The sequence below is a fragment of the Zootermopsis nevadensis genome, unplaced genomic scaffold (genome assembly GCF_977971745.1).
Source record: "Zootermopsis nevadensis isolate Lab colony 2312 unplaced genomic scaffold, Znev_1.0 Znev_ptg000025l, whole genome shotgun sequence".
Taxonomy (NCBI): Eukaryota; Metazoa; Arthropoda; class Insecta; order Blattodea; family Termopsidae; genus Zootermopsis; species Zootermopsis nevadensis.
Genome location: NW_028259157.1, coordinates 7212689 through 7237676, shown reverse-complemented (window position 1 = coordinate 7237676; position 24988 = coordinate 7212689). Strand labels below are relative to the sequence as shown.

The 24988-nt window shown below is 39.2% G+C and overlaps 1 protein-coding gene and 1 long non-coding RNA gene across 5 annotated transcripts in view; one reads left to right on the top strand and one right to left on the bottom strand.

Annotated features, from left to right (window-relative positions):
- Nucleotides 1-24988, bottom strand: part of LOC147872633 (uncharacterized) — a 421094-nt gene that overhangs the window by 235674 nt on the left and 160432 nt on the right. The gene's annotated exons all lie outside the window — the stretch shown is intronic.
- Nucleotides 1-24988, top strand: part of LOC110831348 (uncharacterized) — a 78944-nt gene that overhangs the window by 11441 nt on the left and 42515 nt on the right. For 2 of the 4 annotated variants that reach the window (XM_022067240.2, XM_022067239.2), the window contains exons 1-2: nucleotides 21608-21698; nucleotides 22764-23024. In XM_022067240.2, coding sequence (XP_021922932.2) covers nucleotides 21623-21698; nucleotides 22764-23024 — 337 coding nt within the window. In that variant the 5' untranslated portion in view covers nucleotides 21608-21622. Of the gene's footprint in view, nucleotides 1-4361; nucleotides 4393-21607; nucleotides 21699-22763; nucleotides 23025-24988 lie in introns of those variants that run through there. The other 2 variants (XM_022067244.2, XM_022067243.2) reach the window with 2 other exon arrangements.

The window sequence follows — 24988 nt, the reverse complement described above, 5'->3', positions numbered from 1 at the left end:
CACGTTGTTGTTGGAAGTTGGTATGTAAGGTTGTGCAGGGTCGTGGCCTCCTCCTACATAGGTTCCGTCGGCTAGGTGACGTTATAAACTGTATTGATTTCTATGGATTTTCAAAGCGGCGCGGCGTCGTAAAATGCAAAGTAGGTATCAGTATTCCATTAAACTAGATTCAGAATACGAAGGCAGCAAGGACGTATTATAAGTTTATTTTCAGATTCACACTAGGAAGATTTGATATTAGCGTAATTATAAGCGTATGTTATGGTTCTGTGTGAATTTGGATAATCAGTGAGAAAAGTGACTGTCTCCGTTCTGATCGACTGAGGTTCGATTCCTGGCAGGCGCAGTTCTTTCCGCACCAAGACTCAGATCCACCCATCTTCCATCTTCGTATCTTGTGAGTACGGGGGGCGGGGGTGCTTTTTCTCGGGTGCATGCAGCCGAAATGCGAAACAGACCACCGAACGGAAACAAATGCAGAGGTTATGAATGTGTGTATCGTTGCCTCCTTGCCCCCCATACACCTCCATGATTTGGAGCAGGCCTAATTTAATATAGGCCGATTACCGATTATCGTGGGTCAGGATTTTCGTAGTTTTTCTCATGTCCTACAGGCCAAGACCGGATCCTTCAAATTCCCTTCTCTCTATTCATTCGACGGTATATTTTTCTAAATATGACGGGAATCAATAATTTGTTTGTATATTTCTGCACTTAAAATTTTGGTTTTTGATTTTTGTACAGGCTGCATCACTGACTGACAGTAATTATGGGAAGTTTATGCAGGACGAGAAGGATCTAGTCACAGTCTGTTTTAAGTAATCGTCCCGATATGACACCGACTGAGGAAAACTAAGATATATTTATAAGGACATGCTGTCGGTGACAGGGTTCGAACTGGGAACCTCTCGCTTATCAGACAGGATGTTTAACCACGGTCACGTTTTTTTGATCAAAGAATTATTTCTACAAGGTTTATGGAAACCATGGAAACCATTGTTAGCTGTACAGTAATTTACTTAATTCTAATTGCGCTCATGGGAGAAAATAAAATATATATACTGTACGTTTTAGTGGAACTCGACGGGAAAAGACAGTTCAGGATAAGTACACATGTCAGCGACGATATTAAAGTGAATGTTAATGAAAGATGGTTTTAGAACGTGGACTAAGTTCGTATTACTCAAGACAGGATCAAGTGACTGGTTCTTGTTAACACGGCAGTAGAAATCGGGATTTCTGTAAGTAGTGAGCGACTATCAGCTTTTCAAGAAGGATCTGTTCCATGGAGTACGGCAGTTGAGTAGTGTCATGATAGTAGGCCCACTGTGTGAGAAACACGATATGTAGCATTATCGATAAATAGAAAGTGATAGACCGCCCATATCGAAAATACGTCATGTTCTTCTTCTTCTTCTTCTTCAAGGTGCACTTCCGTCTATAGGAAAATGCATGTCCTGTGTGCGCAGAAGTTGAAAACGCAGATTAAGGCCACATCAAATTTTTTAGCGATTGCAAGCTGTCGTGACGGGTTCCAGGTTAAGTGGGACACTCCTTAGAACTGATTAATGATCTGACACGGAAACCAGTTTGGATTACTTGCTCTGGAATCAGATCGATGTTCCTCATGCGCGCAAGTGTAAGTTCTAGGATCGATTATGGCATGAGGAAGAACGTAATTACTGCTATCTTCTGACTACCTTACTGAGTAGCCGTAATAACCTTCAAGCGTAGATGCGTCACAACCCCAAATGTTTTGATTCAGAAGCTTCCCTTCCCGACCCCTGACTAAACACGCGAGGGATAAAATATACAGAATTATTATTTAACGTGTTTTGGATGGATATGAACCTTGGTCTTTTACATTAAGAAAATAAAAATGAGGGCCTTTGAGACCATGGATATGAGAATACGTGGATCTAAATGGAAAGACTTAACAGGAAGATGGAGAAAATTGCATGATGATGAGCTTCATAATTTGTAATTTTTCCAGATATTATTAGGACCATCAAATGAAGGGAAGTGAGATCTGCGGGACATGTAACCTGAAGAGAAAAGTTTGAAAAGTGTTCAGTGGATGGTAGAGTAAATAGGCAGTGAGGCTGTGGGCCAGATTCAACCGGAATAGTAGAATTTTGTAAGAACTAAGGTGGCTGTATTCTGGGTTGTATCTCCGTGAAGTCTGGTATTAATTTACCAGCGTTTCAGAGATTCTTGCTGCCTCAATTATCAGAGGCCCCTTCATCGCCTCTGAAACGCCGGTAAACTTCTGACTCGACGGCGCTACATCCCGGAAAACGACCATCTTCTAGCTTGAAATAGGCTGTCACTACAATTTTATGACGGAAGTCATGGTAATACAAAATATCAGTAAGTGGTTCAAAGTTAGTGAATATTCATTCAACTCTCCTACCAAGAAGCTGTTGTCTGTCTGAAGTCTGTGCTGAGTGTCGCAAGGTGTCTGCAGGGTTGCGTCTGATTCATTTGAAGGAGCGTTTGTGGACATCCCTAGTTGACCTGGTGTGAATGTTCAGAATGTCAAGCACTGGTGCTGATACAAATGTAAAAGGGCTTGGACCGGGAAGCGCCGCTGAACTCGGAGGTAGGACCTCTCTCCCTCTTCGGCCCTTACCTCCTTGTAATGTATTTTTAGATTGCAGCCGAGCAAACTATTGGAATATATCGTCCACCGTTTTGTCGCTAGGGACAGCTTAGTAGCATTGCTGTACAATGTATTCTTATGACCTTTGTAAGTAGTTTGGTAGAAAGGAAACCTGATTACAGTTTGTTTATATAGAACAAATACAAGCAACTATTCCCAATGCTGACAAACGGCACTGAGACTGTAGAAAAACACAATTTTATGTAAAGCCAGTCATATTTCAGATGTGTAGAATGAATGATGACGAGTCGGAAAAGAATTAGGTGGAAGCGGTCGTGGTCTAATTGAAGTTATTCATTTTCCGGGTGGTACTGAAGGCATCTGTGAAAACCCTCGGTCATGATAGCCTATTTCAGGGTCGAGATTTGAATCTGGGGGAGGGGGGGGCTTCTCAATATGAAACAGGAATTCTGACTTTTCTATTGCGTCTGTGGAACGAAAGGGGTATAAATGTGTGATATTTGATGTTTGTGAGGCGGTAAGGATGATTGGTGATGGCCTGGGTTTTGGGACCGTGTAGATGCCGACGTTTTGGAGAAACATAATGTCTCCATCTTCAGCCCTGAAGATGGAAGCAGTATATTCTTCCTACACAGTGTTGGTATCTAACTTCAAGTCCACACGGGCTTGCAAACCAGAAGAACAACATCGTTGAACAGAAACTCATTCGAAACGGAAAATACGTAGAAGTGTGTTGGTAATCTGCTACATACAGATTTTGCTGTGTAAGAAGGTAAGGAAAGAGACGAAGATGTGTCGTCAAAACAGAGCATCGCTTTCCCGACCTTAGCGAAAGATGATAGAGCAGCTGAAATATTAATGTCGATATCGTGGCATCTAGTGATACGCTACCACACATAAATAATGCTAATACTGGCGTGTACTCTGGATTTGGGAACCCCGTGTAGGCGTAATCTGTGGCTGTTGCAACGAATAGCATTTCACAGTTTCTCTTGTCACTGCCTGTTATTCTTTTTTCTCTCACAGTTGCCATTGTCAACAACTCAAACCTTTCGTTACGAAACATAACTCTTGGTCTGCATTTTTATTCCTTAGAGAAGCGTTGTTCAACTGGTGGCCCGTGGGCCAGATTCGACCCGCGAAAGTATTTGTTAATGTGTTACTAGTTGGTTCAAACCCATTTTTTTTTTCGAAGTTGATATTCCGTCATTGGTAGAAGAACATTTTGCTCAGTGCTCTCACTAAAGCCATTGACTTTAAAAGCATAAGATGTACGTCCTACTGGTAGAAATTGTTATTGTATCAGATATAAGCTTTTAAAATAGCGGAGTTTAAATAATTTGTGCAACTTTTCCAGGTAAAAATTGAGAGATACAAGCTGTTGCAGGAGCAAATTTAAAATAATATACAACTTATATAACAATTTATATTTCAGCATATGCAATGGAAATTTGTCATTTCTGAATAAGTATTATTAAAGATAACGAAAATGCAAAAATAGTGACAGTAGGGGTTTCTTACCCCCCCCCCCCCCTTGGGTCCAACAGGAAATCTATTCTGGCCCGAGTGAGGAAAAAAGTTGGACCACAGTGCATTAGAGTATCAAGGTTTCCATTTCTAAAGTGACGTAAGTCACGTGGTTCGGCTGGTTTGTGTTACGTAATATCTGCGGAGTGATTTCTCATGACTGTTCCGCAGAGCGATTTCGGGACAGAAATCCGTCCGGAATCTAACTCGTTGGTATCTTGGCGGCATGCAGCATATTGGAGGTACGATTACACATAAAATATATTTTAGCGTTATGTTACGTCAATATCCATCTACGTAGAGGTGCGGAGTGTTCATGTTAACCTTATTAGAGCTGGCTAACGATGCATTTTATCTGATCGGTTCTGCCGTGTTTCAGTGTATGAAGTACCACTGGACCACAGAAGTAAGGCAGAAGACTAATTATTTTTAATTTTTAAAAGTATTATCCGGGATGACACGATTAGCATGAACACTCCGCTCGTGCATTAATTCGCTGGTTTTAGTTCGTCGTTGAGCTCTGGGCGACATATTTTGGACCCGTTGGTGTCTCGTCTTCCCAGCTTTGGGTAGTTCTGTCTAAATGACCCCTCGGAATCAGAGTGCGCGCTTGCATATAAAGAACAAACGAATAAACAAAACACTCCCGAAAGATGGGTTGCAGTGATAAATCCTGAAACTTGTTTTATTATTTATTCTATCCTAAAAAAATATGTTTTATATTAATAGATGGCCAGCTGTTGAATTATTCAGTTTCATAGTTCTACTAATTTTTTTGGTGGCTTTGAAATAGGATTAATTTCATATTACTATAACTCCAAATAATATATCAAGTGCACTACAGATTTGAATATTTGGACTCTTATCGAACAACTGAAATCTTTCGAAGGTGGCCGTACTTTGGGTTGTTGCATCATGTAGTCTGATAGAAGTATACCAACGTTTCAGAGGTTCTGCCTCCATCATCAAGGTAAGGACTTTTGAAATGTTGGTAAATTACCAGACTCTACGGCGCTACAACCCAGAAGACAGCCATCTTCGTTCTCGTCACCATTAGAACCTCAGATCCTACTGAAATACATTCGAGGTATCTATTGTCGAAATTTGTCATAAGCCCACAGGAAGCATAATTTAAACATGACATTTTTAGATTCACTCATTTATTAATTTGTTCGTTTTCATTCAAAGACATTATACAATCGATATATACGATAGATTTTATTTGAGTTTAGAAAAGTATGGGAACCGATAATAACTTGAAACTAAACAACGAAGCTGGATACATAATTGATTGACTTTCCAAGCTTCGTGACATTATTACTTAATTGTAAGTCCATCGTCTTGCAAATACAGTTAGAATAAATATAACAAGAAACATTGTATAAAGGCATTATCCGGAATGAATACGAGTGAACTGCGTTGTGTGTTTACTCATCAGCCGAGTATGTAAGCGCTTATCTTCAAATTTAAGATACGTAAGAAAACTAATGGCTCTTTATTCGGAATCTTTGAATAACTGAGATAGTTAAGAAACTTTATTTCTTCACGTAAAGCGACACAGACTAAGTTGAAATTATTTCACGAAAAACGAGTCTCAAGTGCGACTGAACAGGTGCGTTCAATCATTTGGATAGCAAATATACGTCTTTGATGCAACATAAAAAATGTGTTTTGCAGACGTAGTACATTTTTTTAGTTGTTTTTTGAGAGTGGTGCAGAGGTAACAATTCCGGACGGTTCTTTTTCGAACCCCGGTGGCTATCGGCTGTCCTGGGGGGGGGGGGGTGTTTTTCCATTTGCTTAACCCCTTAACGAAGATATTGCAATAGCCCTGTGCAACGATATGAGTGACTAGAGCCAGCAAAGGATCCAAATATGTAGAACTTAAAAAATGTATGCGTTAATTAATAAATTAGCACATCAAGACAGGGGTAATGAAATTATCATCTCAAAAGCTCAGATAAATGACAGTTGAATGTTTTGTTCCAGTTGTCATAAATTTATGACTTTTTATGGCAGTATATATATATGTATATTAATGCATTTTTGTGAACATGTTTATTAAAACTATGTGTAATTTCTCATGTTTGAACAAAGTATAAGAAATTTACTCCAGTGGCCCAACAAGAATACTCGCCATGTAATCGCTTCACCTCTGCCATATTTCAGACAAGAAAACTATAAGGACTCGTGTCCGCTTCGATTTTTATTGCAGCAAATTTGACAAGGAGGAAACTAGGAAGGAACTTATAACACGATAAGGTCATTGACCTTTGACCTTCCATTCAATTACAGGCGGTTCGTTATAGATTGTGCTTGACTACAAGCAGTTTCTTATCGTTGTTTGTTTCCAGGTCCGTTAAACGACGTCTTATCAGCGGTAAATTTTTTCATGGAATACAAAGTCGACTGGATTTGCTGGTTTGGGAATTAAGATGGGGAAGCTGTCGTGTCCCGTTTAAATGTACTGTGCGTGTTTTTTTATTATTTAACAAAGCTTTATCAACTGCAGCCTACAGTTTAGAAAGTTGGACTGATTCAGGGCTCTTTGTTTTTCGAGAACGATTTTCTTCAATTTTCGGTAATTTTAATGCTATTTGTCCACGTGAAAGCTGTAAAAGAGTTTCAATGTATTATCATGAAATTTCTTTTTTTGTCGGGGAACGCTTCTAAGAGTTAATGTGTGTACCAGTGTTTAAAATCAATTAGTTTGTCAGTGACGGGGCGCACATGTTAACTGTGTTAGCTCGGCTACTATTTTGAAAGACAAAAATTAAGTCTTCTGTTTTACTTTCGTGGTTCAGTGGTACTCCATGCATTGGAACACAACAGAACAGATCACACAAAATGCATCGTTAGTCAGCTCTGTGTAACCAGGCACGCACGTACACATACACACACACACACACACACACGTGATCCTTTGTGACATTTTGAAACATGTTAAATTCAAGATAACAAATTTTCACCGCCCGTACAAAACCAGGGAAAATATTCGCATCTGATCGTATATCTGGTTACCATTGTAAATCAAAACAAAAAAGTAAATTAATTGTGGAGAACTTGTCAGGGGTGTTTGCGAAATACACACAGAAGTGATATCGTTTGACAGTATAACAACTTGGGTGTAAAGTTCACAACTTGTTTCTTATCGGTGAGAATTTCTTTTTGTGGCCCCATATCCGCTGTAAACGTATAATTTGGTTTTATCCCCCTTGTGACGTAAAGAATTACGTAATATTAATTTAATTAACTGTTATCACATAATCTTTACTGAGTAGGTAGAAACATTTTGTTTTGTTGAATATTACGTGGTCTGCACCTTAGAAGGAAGAACACTGATTTTCGTGCTTGAAAAAAAAATCCCAGACAAGTTTTTGAAGGTGATTGCCCTGATGATTGAGGCAGCAAGAACCTCTGAACGGCAAACTTCTACCATATTACATAGCGTAACAACCCAGAAGACTACCATCCTCGTACTTCCGCCGTGAGAACATGAAATCTAACTTATAATATGATAATCAGCTGTTCAAGAAATTTTCCTGCTTTTGTGGAATACATACCAGTGTTCCAGAAACTCCGAAATGCTACCCTCGCCTGAGCCAGTTGAATCAATTTTATATTTTCACATTTCATATTAGAACTTCGGAAAAATGTACTGAGTTCGAGTCCCGGTGAAGATGTTGGGCTTAGGGATATTTTTTTTTGTTATATTCAACGATATGCATCAAATTATCAGGCATGTGGGAAGCTTTCCGGTAATGAAGGTTGATAAGAAATGTAAACATTTGTAGGAATTACCGGCAGTAATACTGTGGGCGCTCTGCTAGTTGAAATATATAAACCAGCTGTGCATTTTTGACGTGAATCTAAGAATCAAAATTAATGAAAATCGGGACATGTGGGGCAGCACATCTTGCACAATTTGAAAATTGATTTGGACCGCGTAAACATCGAAGAGGGCCACTAGTTGGAGGCGCCTTCTCTACACTACATTAATGTAGCTGTGTGTTAACGGTGTAATTATCCAGCTGCAATTCTGTTCATAGCGTAATGTAAAATACGATATAAAATTCGCATCTTTCTTAAAAGACAGAGTCGTCAGTTGACTGTCTGTTCATGATGTATTATTTTCGTCATTTATCCTGGACGTTAGATGGCATAAGGAAACTGCTTGCTGCAAATTTACATTGGATTTATGCTAATGGAAAAGTAAACTAGACATACGAAAGGTGTCTTTAACTGTGTACTGTGTTTAAACGTACGTCTGCACTTCTAGGAATCAGCCTTATGAACTTCCTTATTGCGGACAAGGCCTCTGTGGGTGTCAGGATGCTGCAGTCCTCTGGCCTTCATCTAGCGTGATTGAATTATCGCAACTTTGCAGTGAGCAGTAGTACATCTTAAAATTTGCCACTGTTCCTTCGTCCAAAATTACCGTACAGCCGATATATCGACAATTGAATAACGATATATTGAAGGAACTTTCGTTGACCGAGGTCTTTGCACTTTCAAAAGAGAATGGTTTCATGCACATCACGGCATTTTTCGGAAGAAGTTATTTTATCCACTAGGTTAACTTTCATCGTAAGATTTTAGGTGTTCGAAAACACCTTTTGATTGAATTTAAGTTCTTAGACGATTATTTTGTCTGGAAGTGCCTCGTATTTCCCGTTGAGTTGCATCAGCTTGCTTCTTGTCAAATCAATGAATTGCTATGCTCACATTGCATCACCTCAGCCAGTCAAAGAAATAAAAGTAAATGCATTAGAACCCGTGTAAAATTGTTTTGCACATGTGACTTAATTCCTTATTCTTGTCACTGATATAACGATGGCGTAAGTATATGTTAATGAATTTGCTTCACAAGTCAATTTTGCTCGAGTTTACTTCTGAAGTAATGTGTGCTATGAATTAAATTTCATCCACCAGCCCAGAATGTCGTAACCGATAACTTCTAACTTAGAATTACGACTTTGCCCTAGCTGCATATATTTACGTTCGCCATGATTATATTTGGATGGTTTGTACACGGTGTTCTTAAAACTTCCTTTATTGAACTAAAACCCCATTTTAATTATAATCCGTTGCTTTTAAAATTCGGAGACTGATTAATGAGTTTGTTGAAAAATCGTTGGGTCGAAGAAAATTAATTCACGAAGGCTAAGATCAAATCAGCCAGAATTTCTTCACGTGTGCAGATTTACTTGTACATTTCTTTTCGTACTTTAGAAAGGAGTCGTTATTGTTGAAGTGAGGAGAGGGGAGAGGGGAAAACCTCGTGTGAATGCTGTAAAGAAAGTCTCGTCTGGGATCTTAACCCCAAACTCCAAGAACAGAGACTCGGAGATTGGTTTTATACTAGTCACGTCGTAGGAAAATAAGAAATTAAAATGGCTAGAATTTGTGAGTAAGTCGTTAGTAAAGTATTGGCTAGTGCATTTGCCAGAGACTTTACACTATCCTTCGACTATGTACTATGCACTTACAAGTTATGTCAACTAAACTGTGAACCTTAAAAGCAATGCCAAATAAAATACGGCCGCGCTGTTGTCTGTTTAGCTCAGCGATTCTCAAGATTTCTACGGCAGACGTGGAATCAAGTATTGTTAGAAAGTTGTTTGTGTGGCATACATAAATATTGAATGTTTGGTGCCTTAAATTTACGAGGGTCGCTCATTAAATAATGCCCCACATTTTTTTTCTCAGCCAATAATGAAGATAGAAAAGTGTACTTTTACATGCTTGAGATTTGATGTTTCTCGCGTTCGTGTACGGAGTTTCAAATGATTCCAACCAATGGCGGAGCTGTAGTGAACTGTTAAAATGGCGTCTATGAACTACTCTCGTTACAAGCAACGAGCTGTAATTGAATTCTTTTTTGCTGAAAAAGAAACTGTGGTGAACATTCATAAATGTTTGTGTGCTGTGTATGGAAGCTGTGCAGTCGATAGGAGCACCGTTGGTCGCTGGGCTAAGAGAGTTAAAGCTTCAGGAAGTGAAGAAACCGAGCTCCATGATCTGCCGCGCTCTGGGCGTCCTGCCACAGCCACCACTCCAGACATGTTGAACCGCGCGGATGCCATTATTCGTGAGGATCGGCGCGTCACAACTCGACAATTGGCCCAACAGCTTTCAGTCAGCAATGGAAGTGTAATTGCAATTATCCGGGCTCTTGCATATTCGAAGGTGTGCGCAAGATGGGTTCCACGAAGTCTCACAGCAGACCACAGGATTCAAAGGAAAACAATTTCTTCTGAATTGTTGGAAGCGTTTTGATGCTGAGGGATCATTACAGGTGACGAAACCTGGATACACCACTTTGAGCCGGAGACAAAAAGGCAGTCAATGGAGTGGCATCACCCTCAATCACCGAGAAAGAAGAAATTCAAGACAACTCCCTCCGCCGGAAAAGTCATGATGACTGTCTTTTGGGACAGTGATGGGTTCATTCTTGTGGGTGTAATGCCAAGAGGTGCGAGACGCGTACATCGGGACCCTGAAACCCTCAAGAAGCGTTTCCGACGAGCTCGGCCTCACAAGCATCCAGCAGAAATTTTGCTCCTGCACGACAATGTACGCCCTCACACAAGTCCGAGAACCCGGGAAGAAATCACCAAATTGGGTTGGACGGTGCTGCCCCATCCACCCTCCGACTTTCATCTCTTTGGGCCACTCAAAGATGCTATCCGCGGAACAAGATTTGAAGATGACGAGAGCGTGATTCAAGCAGTGAGGACATGGCTACGTGCACAGGACAAGAGCTGGTACCGGCAAGGCATGCACGCACTTGTTCCACGATGGCGTAAAGCCGTACAAGTTGATGGGGACTATGTGGAAAAATAGTATGTGTAAGGGAAACATTGATTTATATTGTCACTAAATTTCAGCCATCTTGAATAAATATATTCTGAGGAAAAAAATGTGGGGCATTACTTAATGAGCGACCCTCGTAGTATATATTTGTTTATTTATTGCTGTGTGCTATGCAGTGTGTCTCATATGCCGTTCTTTCAATCCCTTGGTATGGAATTATAGCTAAATCGGAATATATGTGCGTTAACTGACTAGGAGATATTTTCTTGTTTGATTGTATACAGCCCTTGTTAAAACATTGTAATGGAATAAAGTCACGTCCAAAAGGTGCGGACTAAAGCATGGCAAGAAGGAAAGGAAGGATAAGAACGAATTAAAGAAATGTTTTCAAATGAGAGTGCACACTGATTGAGAAACACTGGTCTAGAGCAGTGGTCTCAACCTGGGGTACGCGTACCCTCTGGGGTACGCGAAGACATCTTAGGGGGTACGTGAAATTTTGAAAAATATATATATTATTTTATAATAAACGCTAAATAATCAGTAATTTAATTTATTTTAGATGTAGATTATATACTATGTATAACTTGAATTATACACCAACAACTTTGGGGGTACAAAGTTGAAGAGAAATTATATCTGGGGGTACGCGAACAAAAAAGGTTGAATACCACTGGTCTAGAGCACAGACACATGTTCTGACAGACCTGGGTTTGCAAAAATTACTCCAAGTGTACATTCCTGTCGACTGAAAAGCGATTCTGTATGATCCTTTTTTCATTCGTAAAGTTATTGACGCTGTATAACGCAAGTGTTTAAGGTTCGGGTGAAGTGTTTGAATTGTGGATTATTAGGCGCAGATTTCATTTTGCCGTGTACAAAACAAACAAATATTACATTCAGTCTGCGAAACAAGATTTGTACCTTGAATGTCGCGGAAAGTTGGTAGGCATTTTTAATCCTCTCTTCCGTTTTGTGAAATGTTTATCTCGACGAGTTATAATACGCGTACATGCACATTCAACTTCGCTGGTCCATATTCCAAAACTTCAGTTACAATAACGTATATAAAAGTATAGTAGCCGTCACCTAATTTCATGCTTCAAGGTCACAGCTAAATCGTACAAATTGCAGCACGAGTGAAGACCCTTCAGAACTTGCAGCGTAGCAATTCTAACAACGCTTTACTGGTGACTTAGAGAGCCGCGCAGTAAATAGGATGTGTGAAGTCCTTCCGTGGCCTTGATATACATAAGCCGTTTGCGGGTCTCCGCAACATAATGTATTTGTCTTGCGTCTGTAGCTTAAAGTAATTTAAAGGAATGTAAATTTCGGAACTTACGATAGGAAGAGTTTTATTATTATGTCCCTAATGTTACAGTGGCCTTGATTTTTATGTAATGCTCCGAGATTAATATACATTTCTAAAATTACATGCTCCATTTTAAGTCAACGACCTCTTCATGTGTCGTGTCTCAGAATCGTGTGTTCCGTTGTGGGAATCCAACGCCTTATCATTGTTTCCTCAGGAGATTTACTGAAGTTACATAACATCCGCATGTGGAAGCTGAATTCTGAACCTTACCTCTCAAGAGGGTCTTCGCAGGTGATATATCAACATTAAAAAATATTTCACAACTTCAAATTCCATTACACTGAGGAAGATGAGATATTCACGGCGGCTAATATGAAGGTTGCTGTCTTCTGGGCTGTATCGTCGTGTTGTTTGGTAGAAGTTTACCATCGCCATTATGATGGAGGCAGCAAGTACCTCTGAAACGTGATTTGAAGCTTTCGCGGCGACGTAACTCAAAAATTTCTCGGGTGATGAGCCGCGTCAGATGGTTAAACGATGAAACCGACGTTTCAGGGACCATCCCTGTCCGAATCAGGGTCGCATCAGAACCCTGATGATCGATTAACCATCTGACGCGGCTGATCAGCCGAGAAAATTTTATTGATTTATCTCTGAAACGTTGATAAATTTCTACGCATGCGGAAGGAAGCGGCCGTAGCCTATTCCAATGGGCTATCACGATATTTGTGTTGATGAAAAGACCTCATGAACCTGTCAGGATAAATGGCCTGCTGATCCCAGATCCGAACCTGGGATCTCGACCCGCGTGAAATATAAGTACTTTTGAACAAGTCCAGAGTCAACAGAATTCAAGATTTATTTAATCCTTTAATGTCTATTCAATTTTGATTCGCCGTTTAATTACTTTGCTTTCAGAAAACATATTTTATTGTTAGATGTAGCTGTGTAATCTTATCGGTTTGTCGACTAATTTACTTCACAAACTTGGCTTACATTTTATTCTTCTCCAAATAATTTAATATTAGTATATTAAAAATCGGTTTGTAGACGGTAAAAAGGATATGTACTGTATTGTTATTTGGTACTTTGTTATAAGAGCTTAAATCAAACGTAACTTATATTAACTTAAGCTCTTATCTGGCATTAAAGATACGGATTTGAAGCTGTTGCTGTCCTGAAGCAGCTTAAATGTTACTGCAATGCGAGAGCTTTCTCCTCCCGTGATGCATGTCGTGGGCTGAAACTTTACAGACAAAGATTTTGTACTCAGAACATAAACATTGTTTCCACCGACATGTGAGGAGACGAACTAATTCCCTGGGTAATTTGTCCATTGCTCTGGTAAAATGTAACTCGTGTGACTCAATACGCAGAGCGTCGCTCCAAACAAGAGTTTGATACTGTGCCAGTTAACATATTTTAGAGCTCTAAATTGAGTTCAAACGATACGTCAATGGAGTTCTTTTCAGAAAGAAACAGGTGTTTCCATTAAGAACAATTGTACCTGTTCTAAATAGGACATGGGTGGTGTCCTATAATAAATGTATTTTGTCAGAGCCATCGCGTGTTGGAATTGCGGTGGAAGGAAGATGGCGTAGTTTACGAATAAAATGTGTGATGTTCTGCGAACCACAGATACCAATTTCATCACGTCGGAGTTGGTACTAACAAATTAACATCATTTAATCATGAGAATGTGCTCTAATATAAATTATTAAAAGTGGAAAATTGACGGCACACCCAAGATCCTCCGAAGTGATAACATTTCCCCAAAGCTTTCAGTCTGCCCTCTAATACACACTTCCCGAATTCATTCTTCATGATTTACTTTTACGTTGTTGAAATAAGCTACAGATCATGAAGAACAAGTGAAATCGAAATTAATGCTAGCAGTTTACATATTTGAAATATTTTCCCCCGCTATTTGCCAATCATTATTCAAATGTTGACATATTGTTCGTAAGAAGTAGGAATATGTATTACGAACAATAATTTGGACAAAGGTAATTGTCTTCTCATAGAAGGCTGTCTGATAGAAGATTACCGATGTTTAAGAGGTCCTTGCTGCCTCCATAATCGGTCTGAAATGTCGGTACACTTCTACCAGACTACGCTGCCCAAGAATCCAGAATACAGCCATGCCCTTCACTGCATAAAATAGACTTCCTTAAAAAGCTTATAGTCGCTCGGATGTCAATAATTTTTCCGACTTCGTGTTCTGTGTAGTTCCTCTGTATTATTCACTACCCCCCCCCCCCCAACTTTGGAATGATGTACCCCTACTCTTGAAAGACGTCCTCCATTTCCTGTCATGTCAACGTAGCAACATGGCTGTTACGTTTTTGATATTGATAAAGAGAGTAGCGCTGTAGCGGCTTGTCCTATGTAAAAAAAAATGAGATAAGAAACATGATTTGCAACAATTTATTATTTCTTCATATTTCCACATATTTTGCTAAATATCAGAGTTCTCCTATGTCCTAGAACTATGGAACGCTGTAGAATCTTTTCCGTCTTTAGAACATTTGACAGGTGCACAAGTTAAATCCATTCGTCGAGTTATCTCGTTCGTAGTATGGAGATTGTTAAGAATTAAAGTGGAAATTGCAGGAGCTCTTTATTTGTGGAAATGTGTAAAATATAAAATCTGGTCAGTGAATTCGATAAATTATAGTTCGTGTCTTTAGAATGTAATCTTGTATACTTATTGTTTATTTTGCTTGCTAAACCTATCTTCAGTTCAGAAAAGAACTAATCTCAATTACCGAGTAATTAAAGCACAGACTGCTAATTTTCTGAATGAAAGTCAAACAGCATAGAGCCGACAGTAAAAATGTCGTGAGTAAAAGCGACTTGGCACGGGTCTTCGTTCGTTATTTGCCAGAATGTTCTAAAGTTTTGGATAGATTCGGACTCTTCGGTATTAGAACTGTACATATAATCTGCCTTTGTTCTCTTGTAATGATCCCATTCAGTCCAATGGAGATGATTAGTTGACATGCTTCTTGTCTTGTTACTGAGGGGTTGGCACCTCGAAAATGATCAGTAGTTCTTTCTGTAGTCATGGCCGAGAGGAATGGATGTTTGTCGGGAGAACCTGTCTATAATTAAGAACTTAATTTGTAGCACACTTCAAAGTTTATTTCTGGTTACACAAAAGGGATAGTTCTAGTAGTCACTTCTTGAGTCTGGATTCAAGATATTTTTGTTCTACAACACAGCAAATTAACAATAGGCCTATATATCGTTGTAGCATTAAGGGCACAGGTCTTGTAGGAACGGAAGTTTGTGCAACAGAAATTTTACTCCGATATCTTTGATTTTATTCTGTTTCCTAGACGTATAAAAGTTCCTTTATATTTATTTATAATATCTAACCCTAAAACCCAGTGGTAACTATACCACCTGCTCTAACAATCCTCTAATTCTGTATTTTGACCATAGAGTGTGTTTAATGCGTTTCCTGTGATTTTCGATGTGGATATCGATTGTTTCCTTAAACAGCATTAACCAAAATTGTCTTTGTAATTGCAAGTGTTGTGTTTTCTTTGAGGTACGTGGTGAATTATTAAATATTATCTGGACGAGCATAAGCTTCAAAGGGTTAAATGTTATATAAATCGAAGCTTTAGCTCAAGAACCGCTGTATTAAACAAATATTGTAATGGTGAATCTTAAGAATTTTATCTGAAGTCAGGCGCAAGTGATTGTCGTAATTTTTTATGATGATGAGTATGGCGATGACTTTGATGACGATGTAGCCTTGCTTATCGCCCTGATGATGGAGGTAGTAACCATCTCTGAAACGTCGGTCTCCATACTCGCAGCCGTAAGGACTTAAGATTCTCATCTAGCCTATGCAGTTTGTCCCTTCAAAGCCGATGATCGTTTAAATAATATGTAAGAAATCAGTCCTTACCTCAAACAAAACAACACTTACAAAGACCAGCTTGTTAGCGCTGTTTAAGGAAATAACAGCTGTTTACAGTGAGAATGATACAAAACACGTTCATTACAAAATGGAGAATTGCTGGCTGTTGAAGTAGGTGGGCCATGTAATTATCGTCAGGTTTTAAAGGGTTGAATAACATTTTAAAAGTTAAGGTATTGAATTATTCACACTGCGCGATTTGCTTAACGGTCTTAACTTATGTCCCGGTCGTAGGTTGTTTGTATATTTATATTTACGTGTTTGACTATGTATTTTTTTTATTTTAATTCTTATTTTTAGATGTCACTGTAAGTTCCCTCTCAGTTTTCGACGCCTCTTCACTTTCTTTTGTGTAATTTAGGAGTGAAAGCCAATTTCGTTATGCATAAACCTGTACGTAATTCATAGGCTAATGTTACTGGATGTTTGTAAATAAGGACCAATTCTACGGAACTTGCTACTGGTGACAGTTCTGCAAAGAGCGAAACATGTGTTGAATGTTATATTAAGAGCTCTCTCCGGAGGAGAGTAACAAGGTGTGGCAGGACAGACGTGATCATTTTTTATTCCTTCTTTGTGATGAATAATACGAGCGACAGTTTTGTGTAGACGAATCATTGACACCTTGCCAAGGAAGTAATGTTGTGCCAAACAAGATGGCAGCTAAACTCGTGCTCCAAGTACATTGTGTACACCACAACGTATTCTAACGTTACAGTACACCCATTCCCCGTTCGTTCGGAAAACGTACGTGCCAGGAGAGAGTTCATAAAGCCAGTCACTGTTTCTCGTAAGTGTGATGTTAAAATTGAGGTTATATTAACAAATGACAGAAGACTGACCGCACTTAATTTTAAATCAACATTTGTATTAGGTAAGATTTCGGGCTGTCATGGCGGTGAGTATGAAGATGGCTGTCTTCTGGGTTGTAGCGTCGTGTGGGCTGTGGTAGAAGTCTGTCGACTTTTCGGAGGTGCTTGCTGCCTCATCTCCCTGATGACGGAGGCAAAATTATCACTGAAACACATTAAGCTTCTACCAGCCTATAAGGCGCTACAGCCCAGAAGACAGCCATCTTCATATCCTTAGACATAAGCGCCTGAAGTCTTACTAATTGATGTTTAGATTAAGTTACCTTAAAATTCGTTTCTACGGTTCGGTTTAGCTAAATATCCCGCTATTTAATTCACGTTCCCTTTCATATTTCTCGCGCTTTTGGCTTATTTTGTATCCCTTGTCTTATTTGACTTTGCATTTTTAATCGCTCAATAACAGTTTGTGCATTTGGCCTCGTATTTATCTACAATTTCTGTTAAATGACTGTGCGATGGCTGAGTTGTTTTTATCTGTAATGAAATGTGTTACAGTAATAGTTAATTTGTTCCAATTATTGACAGTGAGTGACGCAACAAAGGATCATGACTCTCCTTCCTACATTTCTGCGTCTTGTCGTTAAAGTGAGGTTAGGTTTTTTCATTCAACTGGACGCGTTTGTGATGTTCCGCTTCGTGCTCAAGAGGCCGGAGTTGAATTACATTTAGGAACGCATAGCTTGTTCTCACAATCGCCCCACAAAATAAAAGTGCGAAATAACTGCACAGGAAAATTATTCATGTCATAATGTTCTAAATAAGAAGAATACGGCCAGTCAGCCAGCCATTAACTTGAGGGTGTGAGCTAGCACTGCTGTTGCGCATTCGTGCTTCCACCTTTTGCTGTTACCGCTGCGGAGCGCTTCGGAGCAGTTGGCCGGCTCAATGTGTTCGGAGGAGCGAAGTAGTGAACACGCCCGGCACGCGTAGAAGGGGTCTGATGTCGATTCCAGCGATGCAGAGTACATATTATTTCAAGCATAATTGATTTTATACAGACGTGAATTGTTGACGGTGGTACTCGATCGTATGAGTTGTGTTGACAAAAACAAAGAAGGAATAAATAACCAATACATTTTCTTTGCTGTTGTCAATTAAAGTGGCATTCTCCACCATATTTTCAGTGCAGTGTTTTCAATATGGCGGAGTGCGCAAGATTTTATTTTGACAGTACAAAGTGAATATAATCTGTTTATAGGTCTTGTAGCCCAATCGTCATTGATTTATATGATGAGTTTCCTTACACATGCCAATAAACCGATTTTAAGATTTTATTTTGTGCGTCATAGTTATAAATGTGATTTTATAGCCTTATACGACAGTTTCCCCCCAGAATTTCTTAAATTTTGATCATAACTTCTGCGGTGCGTAGAAAATTTAAAATTTACCAAATTATTCGTGTACATGAATGGTATTATTCGTTAATATAATACGTGTTATGTATTTATTTCCCACTTTTCTGAAATTTTTTTTTAGCAAATGAGTCATATTCTAGGTATAATTTAGATTAGACAGCGACATGAAATTTATGATAGGGCATTGCATTCGTATTTCTGAATATCTCAACCAATGCTTTTTTTTCAATATTTAGTGTAACTACAGTTGTACCTGTGAATTCACATAAAAATGGCGCCATGTTACGCACGTGTCTTCTAGCTCATAACTAAATATGTGTGTGTGTGTGCGTGCGTGCGTGCGTGTGTCACGGTAAGAGGGTGGGAAATGTGCTTGCTTTGTCTCGTTACCTCCCCATGCGTGTGCATACATTAAAGTGGGTGCATCATATGAAATTAAAACGTCAAATACCAAAAAAATACTTTTGGAAATAAAAGTGATCCGTAATGTCTATTTCGCGATAATTAGGCTGTAGAGATATTGACGACTTCGTAAAGGGGGGATCGTAGTTTATATTTCGATACTTAGTTTATGTAATACATTCTACATTTATTATTATAAAGAGTCTCTCGAACCATAAGCATGTTAATATTTTGAAATAAATAATGTTTATCTTAGTTTTGTATTAATCATTGTCGCACCTCTAGAACGTCGATGTACTTAACCAGACTGCACTGCAGAACATCCCAGAAGACAGCCATTTTCATACTCACCGCCATGAGGACTTGAAATCTCACTAATTCGTAAATATAAAATGAAATTATTCTTGAATATTCTTAAAGTGTACCCTCCCCAATAGCGAATGAAAATTTTGGCTAATGTATGTTGTCTTAGATGAAAAAAAATCTTATTATTTTACCGAACATCGTGGTCGAGTAGTTGGCACTCCTGCTTCGGATTCGGGAGTTTTAGAATTCAAATCTCGGTCCGGAGACCGACTGTACTGAGGTTTTCGTGGTTTTATTCAGCCGATCCATGAAAATGCCGAAATCGCACCTTAAACTAGGCCACGACTGCTTCCTTCCACGTTTTATACTTTTTACTATCATCTTATTCGACGCTATATAATATGACCTTCTGAAAGCGTCGTTAAATAAACAATAAATAAATAGATTTATCCTTTTGTACTTTTTACTTTCATTTTGATCCTTTCGAAGAACGCTTACCATATTTCCTGCGGTTTTGCAATTTTTTTCTCTATACTGGAAGAAAATAACTCAAGTAATATATATCTTGGTTCTGTTTACTCTCTACAAGCAAGATAAAGACGGCAATGTATACATAAAGTCCAATGTACACAAATCACTTTCAGCAAAGTGTAACAAAGGCGTACTGAAGAATTTCCGTGATAAACGTATCCATCAATGTGTAATATTGTTTCGCTAACAATATTAAGTGTACGACAGATGCTGCCAAATATTCAAGCTCTTAAGTTTGAACACAACATTAATGTTGCTTGCAATCGTAAATGTAAATGAATTTATGTGCTAGGGGAGATTACTGTTCTCACATCGGGGAGTATGAAGATGACTGTCTTCCGGGATGTTGCTTCGTGTAGTCTGGTTCCTGAAACGTCGTTAAACTTCTCCCAGACTAAATACAGTTATCTTTAATTGCTACGGTGGTTTGGGAAAGGACGGGATAGTAGGTAATTGAGATTAGGTTCTTGGTAAGAAATTTATTTTTTCTGTTGGTTTAATATTCGATATCCAGAAAAAAAACCCTGCTTGATACTGACCTGGATAAAGCAGATACCTGTCTTATTGCAAATTTATATATATAATCCTTTCTTGATTTCCGATAGTTTAATGAAAACCCGTTTAATATTAACCTGTAATATACCAAAACTATTTAACGTAGAGATGCATATGTAAAACAAGATTTTAACCTAAAATTGTCTGCTAAAATATTAGACTGCTCTTCATATTACAGTCTGTCTGAGCGGAGAATTGACTCAATCTTGAAGCTGTGACGTTATGCTGACTGGTGTCCTAAACACATTTTCCCTTCTAAAAATGTTCCCCACTGTTGGATCTCCTGCATATTTGATGCTATGAGTGTGGTATCAGTTACCTGAATGATAAATTAAATTCTGTATGAACCAAGAAATATTAAAATTACAAGAATGCGACGAAGTAGAAAAGCCGAAACTAATAGAGAACCAGAGTCAGCCGATGTTTCTGTACCGCTTATTAGAACGGACGTGCGTCTGTGCGAATGGGTATTTCTGTGAAAGATCTTGTAAATTCTGTGCTCAGAGAGACGGTTTATCCGTACTGTGATTCGTGAAAATTCTCTCAGTAGGAACGCAAATGGGAAATCATAGGAAACAAAGTGTCAGAGAAATACGATCATTGGTGTATTGTAAGACTGATTAACAAAGGAGACAATGAGAGGAAAGCAAGAGCAAAAGGGAAATGGCGAAAGAATGAAACTGAAAATGTGTGTGTAATTAATATGAATTCCTATTTTTTTTTAATTTGGACTGAAAATGCATGGAGTTCATACTGTGCAATTTTTTTTATCTGTAAATGTCTATGTTAAACGGAAGTCTTTAGTATAAAATAAAATATTTAGATCTCTTAGGATTCCGTTATAAACAGGTTATGCCATATTTGTGACTTAATTTACTGGATCTGAGAAATGTGTCGGATATTTTTCTGTTATCATGTATTTGTTGAGGTTGCTTATATAGTTGAACGTAACTGTTACTTCCCGGCTGAAACAGCATGAATCACCGCCAAGGTTTTCCGAATACGAGTCGATATCCCTCCATAAAAATATTAACATCAACTTGCCAGTCCCTGCCGGGAACCGGGAAGTGACATTTGCGTTCAACTTTATCAGTAAACGCAATGTATTTCGCATAAACACTGCATCTGCTGTTTTTTTTCCTAGGTCAGTATTCGAATGGAATTTATAAAAATCGATGTTGAACTCTTGTGGTTCTCGTTTTGAATCTGCACAACATATCATGGCCTGTAACAGTTCACACTGATGAATTTAAAGTGAAATATATCTAACATTAATTAAACGATTGAGCATATGCATCTGATAGAGGTGAAAGTGAATTGAACTTATCAGAGTGTCAGACGAAATAATTATATATATACACTTCGCACATTTACATTTCAAAGAAAATGCAGTGGAGAAGAAAGCGGCGTGTTCTTTATGTCATCGGTTCTGCTCACCATGCACTGCTCATCAAACAATACCGTGAGTCACATTTTAAAATTAAACTCGTATACCTTACCTCAAAATAAACATTCACCTGTCTAGACCTCTTTGCTGCCATACGGGACTAGTCAGATTCTTCGATATGATATTTCAGCGTCACATTTGACTTTCTGCAAACTCTTAGGTTATTAATAACTTTCGGTTTTAACACTTCTGCTATAGTCGGCGCAGTAGTTCTTGGCCGGTGGAATTTTCAAGGGGAAGGCTAGGAGCGAGTCTCTTTTGCGATAGTATAATGCTGACTGCACCGAGAAATACACTGACCGTGCCACCTCAGGTACACAGACTAGGCCCGTCCGCCAGCTCCGCTGGCTTCTAAATCGGCCAAAAACTGCGCCGACTATACACGAGATATTTCACGTAGCGTCCTGGAAGCACACTTACTGTGTTATAAAACTGTATTTCTGCAATACAGCTTCACATGTACTAGAATAATTGTTTCAATGAATAATAGTAGCAAATATTACGAAAAGTGAAAAGTGTGGTTTAAAAATTTTAGCTTCCGAAGGAACCGGGAGCCAGTTACTGTTCAAATTCGTCTCTCATCCTCTGATAAATGTGTACATTCTAAGTTTAGGCGTTGGTGTGGGAATAATAATAAAATGGATCTTGGATAATTATGGTGTGAGGGTGTGTACTGAATTTTTGAATCCGGTGATGGAAATACGGGTCCCATTGGAGTAATTTTGAAAATTGTGTTCGTGGGTCATTTAGAACCAAAATAAACGTGTAGCATCCAAATAGTCAGCTGCAGGGGGAGAAGTACTCAGAACTTATTGATAAAAGTGTGCTCTTGCACCACTCGCATAGCACCCGGAAAGAATTTTTGTCTGTCTTACGACCTGCAGTTACGACAATGAATTCCAGAAATTTCTTCAACTGTTGTAGAGTAATTCAGTCACAAGCGATGAACGTGCATATGACATTCGTGCGAGCTGCTCCGTGTACTTTTTGATCACAAAATGAGAACTATGTCCGAACCACAAACGACGATTTATTCCCAAGCATACGGCATTTGACGACGTTTCCGTGTGTGTGTTGCAGGTGAAGATGGCTGCAATGGCGTGTGTTCCAACAATGAGGACGAGGCAGATGGAGACAGAGACTCGGCCTCGCCTCTCAACAATTCTTCTGCCGCGACGTCCTGTGCGCCTGCATCTTCACAACAGCGCATGCCCAGAACAAAGCCTTCAAGCACGTCACCTCGCGGCAGCAGCTACAGTTACAGACATCGTTCCTATTACCAACAGCCATGCGACAGCAGCCAGCCACTTGTCACAACGGAGAAGAAAACGTTCAACGAAGGTCTGTGCACAAGCTGTTACGTATTTCAGAATTTCTCTGCGGTCCAGAAGAATTGAGAGGGTCACGCTTACGAGCGTCGCCAGTCTACCCTGACACCCCCCACCCCCCGGTGCGATAAATATAAACAACATTTTAGTCGGAAAATCAAAACGGGGAGGTTACTTGGGGGACCAGAGGCGAAGATGGGAGGATAATATTGAAACGGATCTTATTGAAATAAGGTTTTGGACTGAATTCGTGAGGATCAGGAGTTTACGTAATTGTGTGGACCAAATTTCTTAGACGCTGCTTTAATACGTCATGCTTTAGTTCCTCTTGTTCAGTATGCGCTAAACTTTAGTGGTAATTGTATAGTTCGTGATTAAATTAAATTATTTTGTGAATACGTGTTTTTGTAACACGTGACATGCGTATTTCTTTGCGAACGCACCGTAGTAATGTATACCTAATGCAAAAGTAAGAAGTGTAGAAGAGAAGGGGTAAAGATTACGCTTTTTTAAATAAAGACATTAGGTAGATGTGAGTTGTTGGCGTCTCTCTCCGGCCGTGTGACTCCTAGCGAGAGATTCAATGATAACCATTGCTTAGGATTCGGCTAGGCCCGAAAGACTGTCTCGACACGTTGGCATAGAAAACATTCGTGCCTCTGCCAGGAATCAAACCCCATTCGTTCAGTCGGAGGCCAGTCACTGAGTCATCTCGTCCATAGCAGAGTGTGAGATAGTTTTAAGGGATTTGTATCCAATATTGTAGGACACTGGTTCGAAATCATTCTGGCTTGATTATAATTATCTCTATCTTAATGGATGTTGCAAACTGGAAGAAATTAAAGTTGGGAAGCTTTTGGTAAAAAACAACGTATGACGGCTACTGGCAACGATAAGAAATAAACCTGAGATTTAAATTCTACTGGGGGCGAGTATGCATATGATTGTCTTCTGGGTTGTTGCACCGTGTAGTCTGGTATAAGTGTACCGACGTTTCTGAGGTGGTTTCTGCCTCCATCTTCAGGGAGATGATTATAGGTCTGTATCTTTCCTCGCAAGGATGTAGAGCCAACGGTTATTTCCAATAATTAAAACTGTTTATTCATGTCCTGAAGGTTTACGAACACCTCCATGAAGATAGCTGGCCCCTGTGTTCAATCGAGTGACCTCCGGTGTAGCAGAGCGGACTGGCTTGCCGCCCAAATTACAGCTCTTGGTCATGTGGTCATGACAGGCCGCATAAAAGTGTGGGATGTGCGATTACAGTAGAGGAACCACATCCTAGAAATTTGCCAGATGAAACCGAGCGTCATAGAAACTATTTATTGTGTTAGGCATTGTTCATTGTCTGAGGTATATTTAATAACACACGACATTTCGGAAGTTGTTTGCCTTTCGGTAATCAGGGTCTCTCTGGTGTTGAAGTGGTTAGCGTTACTACCCTAGTATTCAAAATGTTTCGGGTTTGACTGTGGCTGTTGTCAGCAATAACGTTGAAAAGACAGAAATTCGATATCTCATTAGGTAATTTGTAGATAGAAGTGTGGTGACTTTTTTAACGTCGTACCACATACGATGGTAATTGTCAAAAATAGTAGGCCTATTCTTTTATAGCTTACCGACGTTCTCCCTGATGATGGAAGCAGTAGGTACTTCTGAAACGTTGGTAAACTTCTACCATCTTCATACACTCCGTCGTGAGAACCTGAAATCTTATTGTATTTATCTTATTTTTGCATTTATCAACATGTTTTAACCTAAAACAAGTTCTGCAGTTTGACTGAAATACCAGTGGACCAATATTTTCTGATTAGGATTATTCTGAGTTTCTGGTTAGCTCAGTAAAGTTAGTAGATTCTGCCTGAACAACTGGAACTGAGGAATACTACGATACAGTTCAGGCGAAACAACCAGTAATTTGGTACAATTTCGTACCAAATACTTATCTAATACCTGTCCAACATTACAGCTATATAC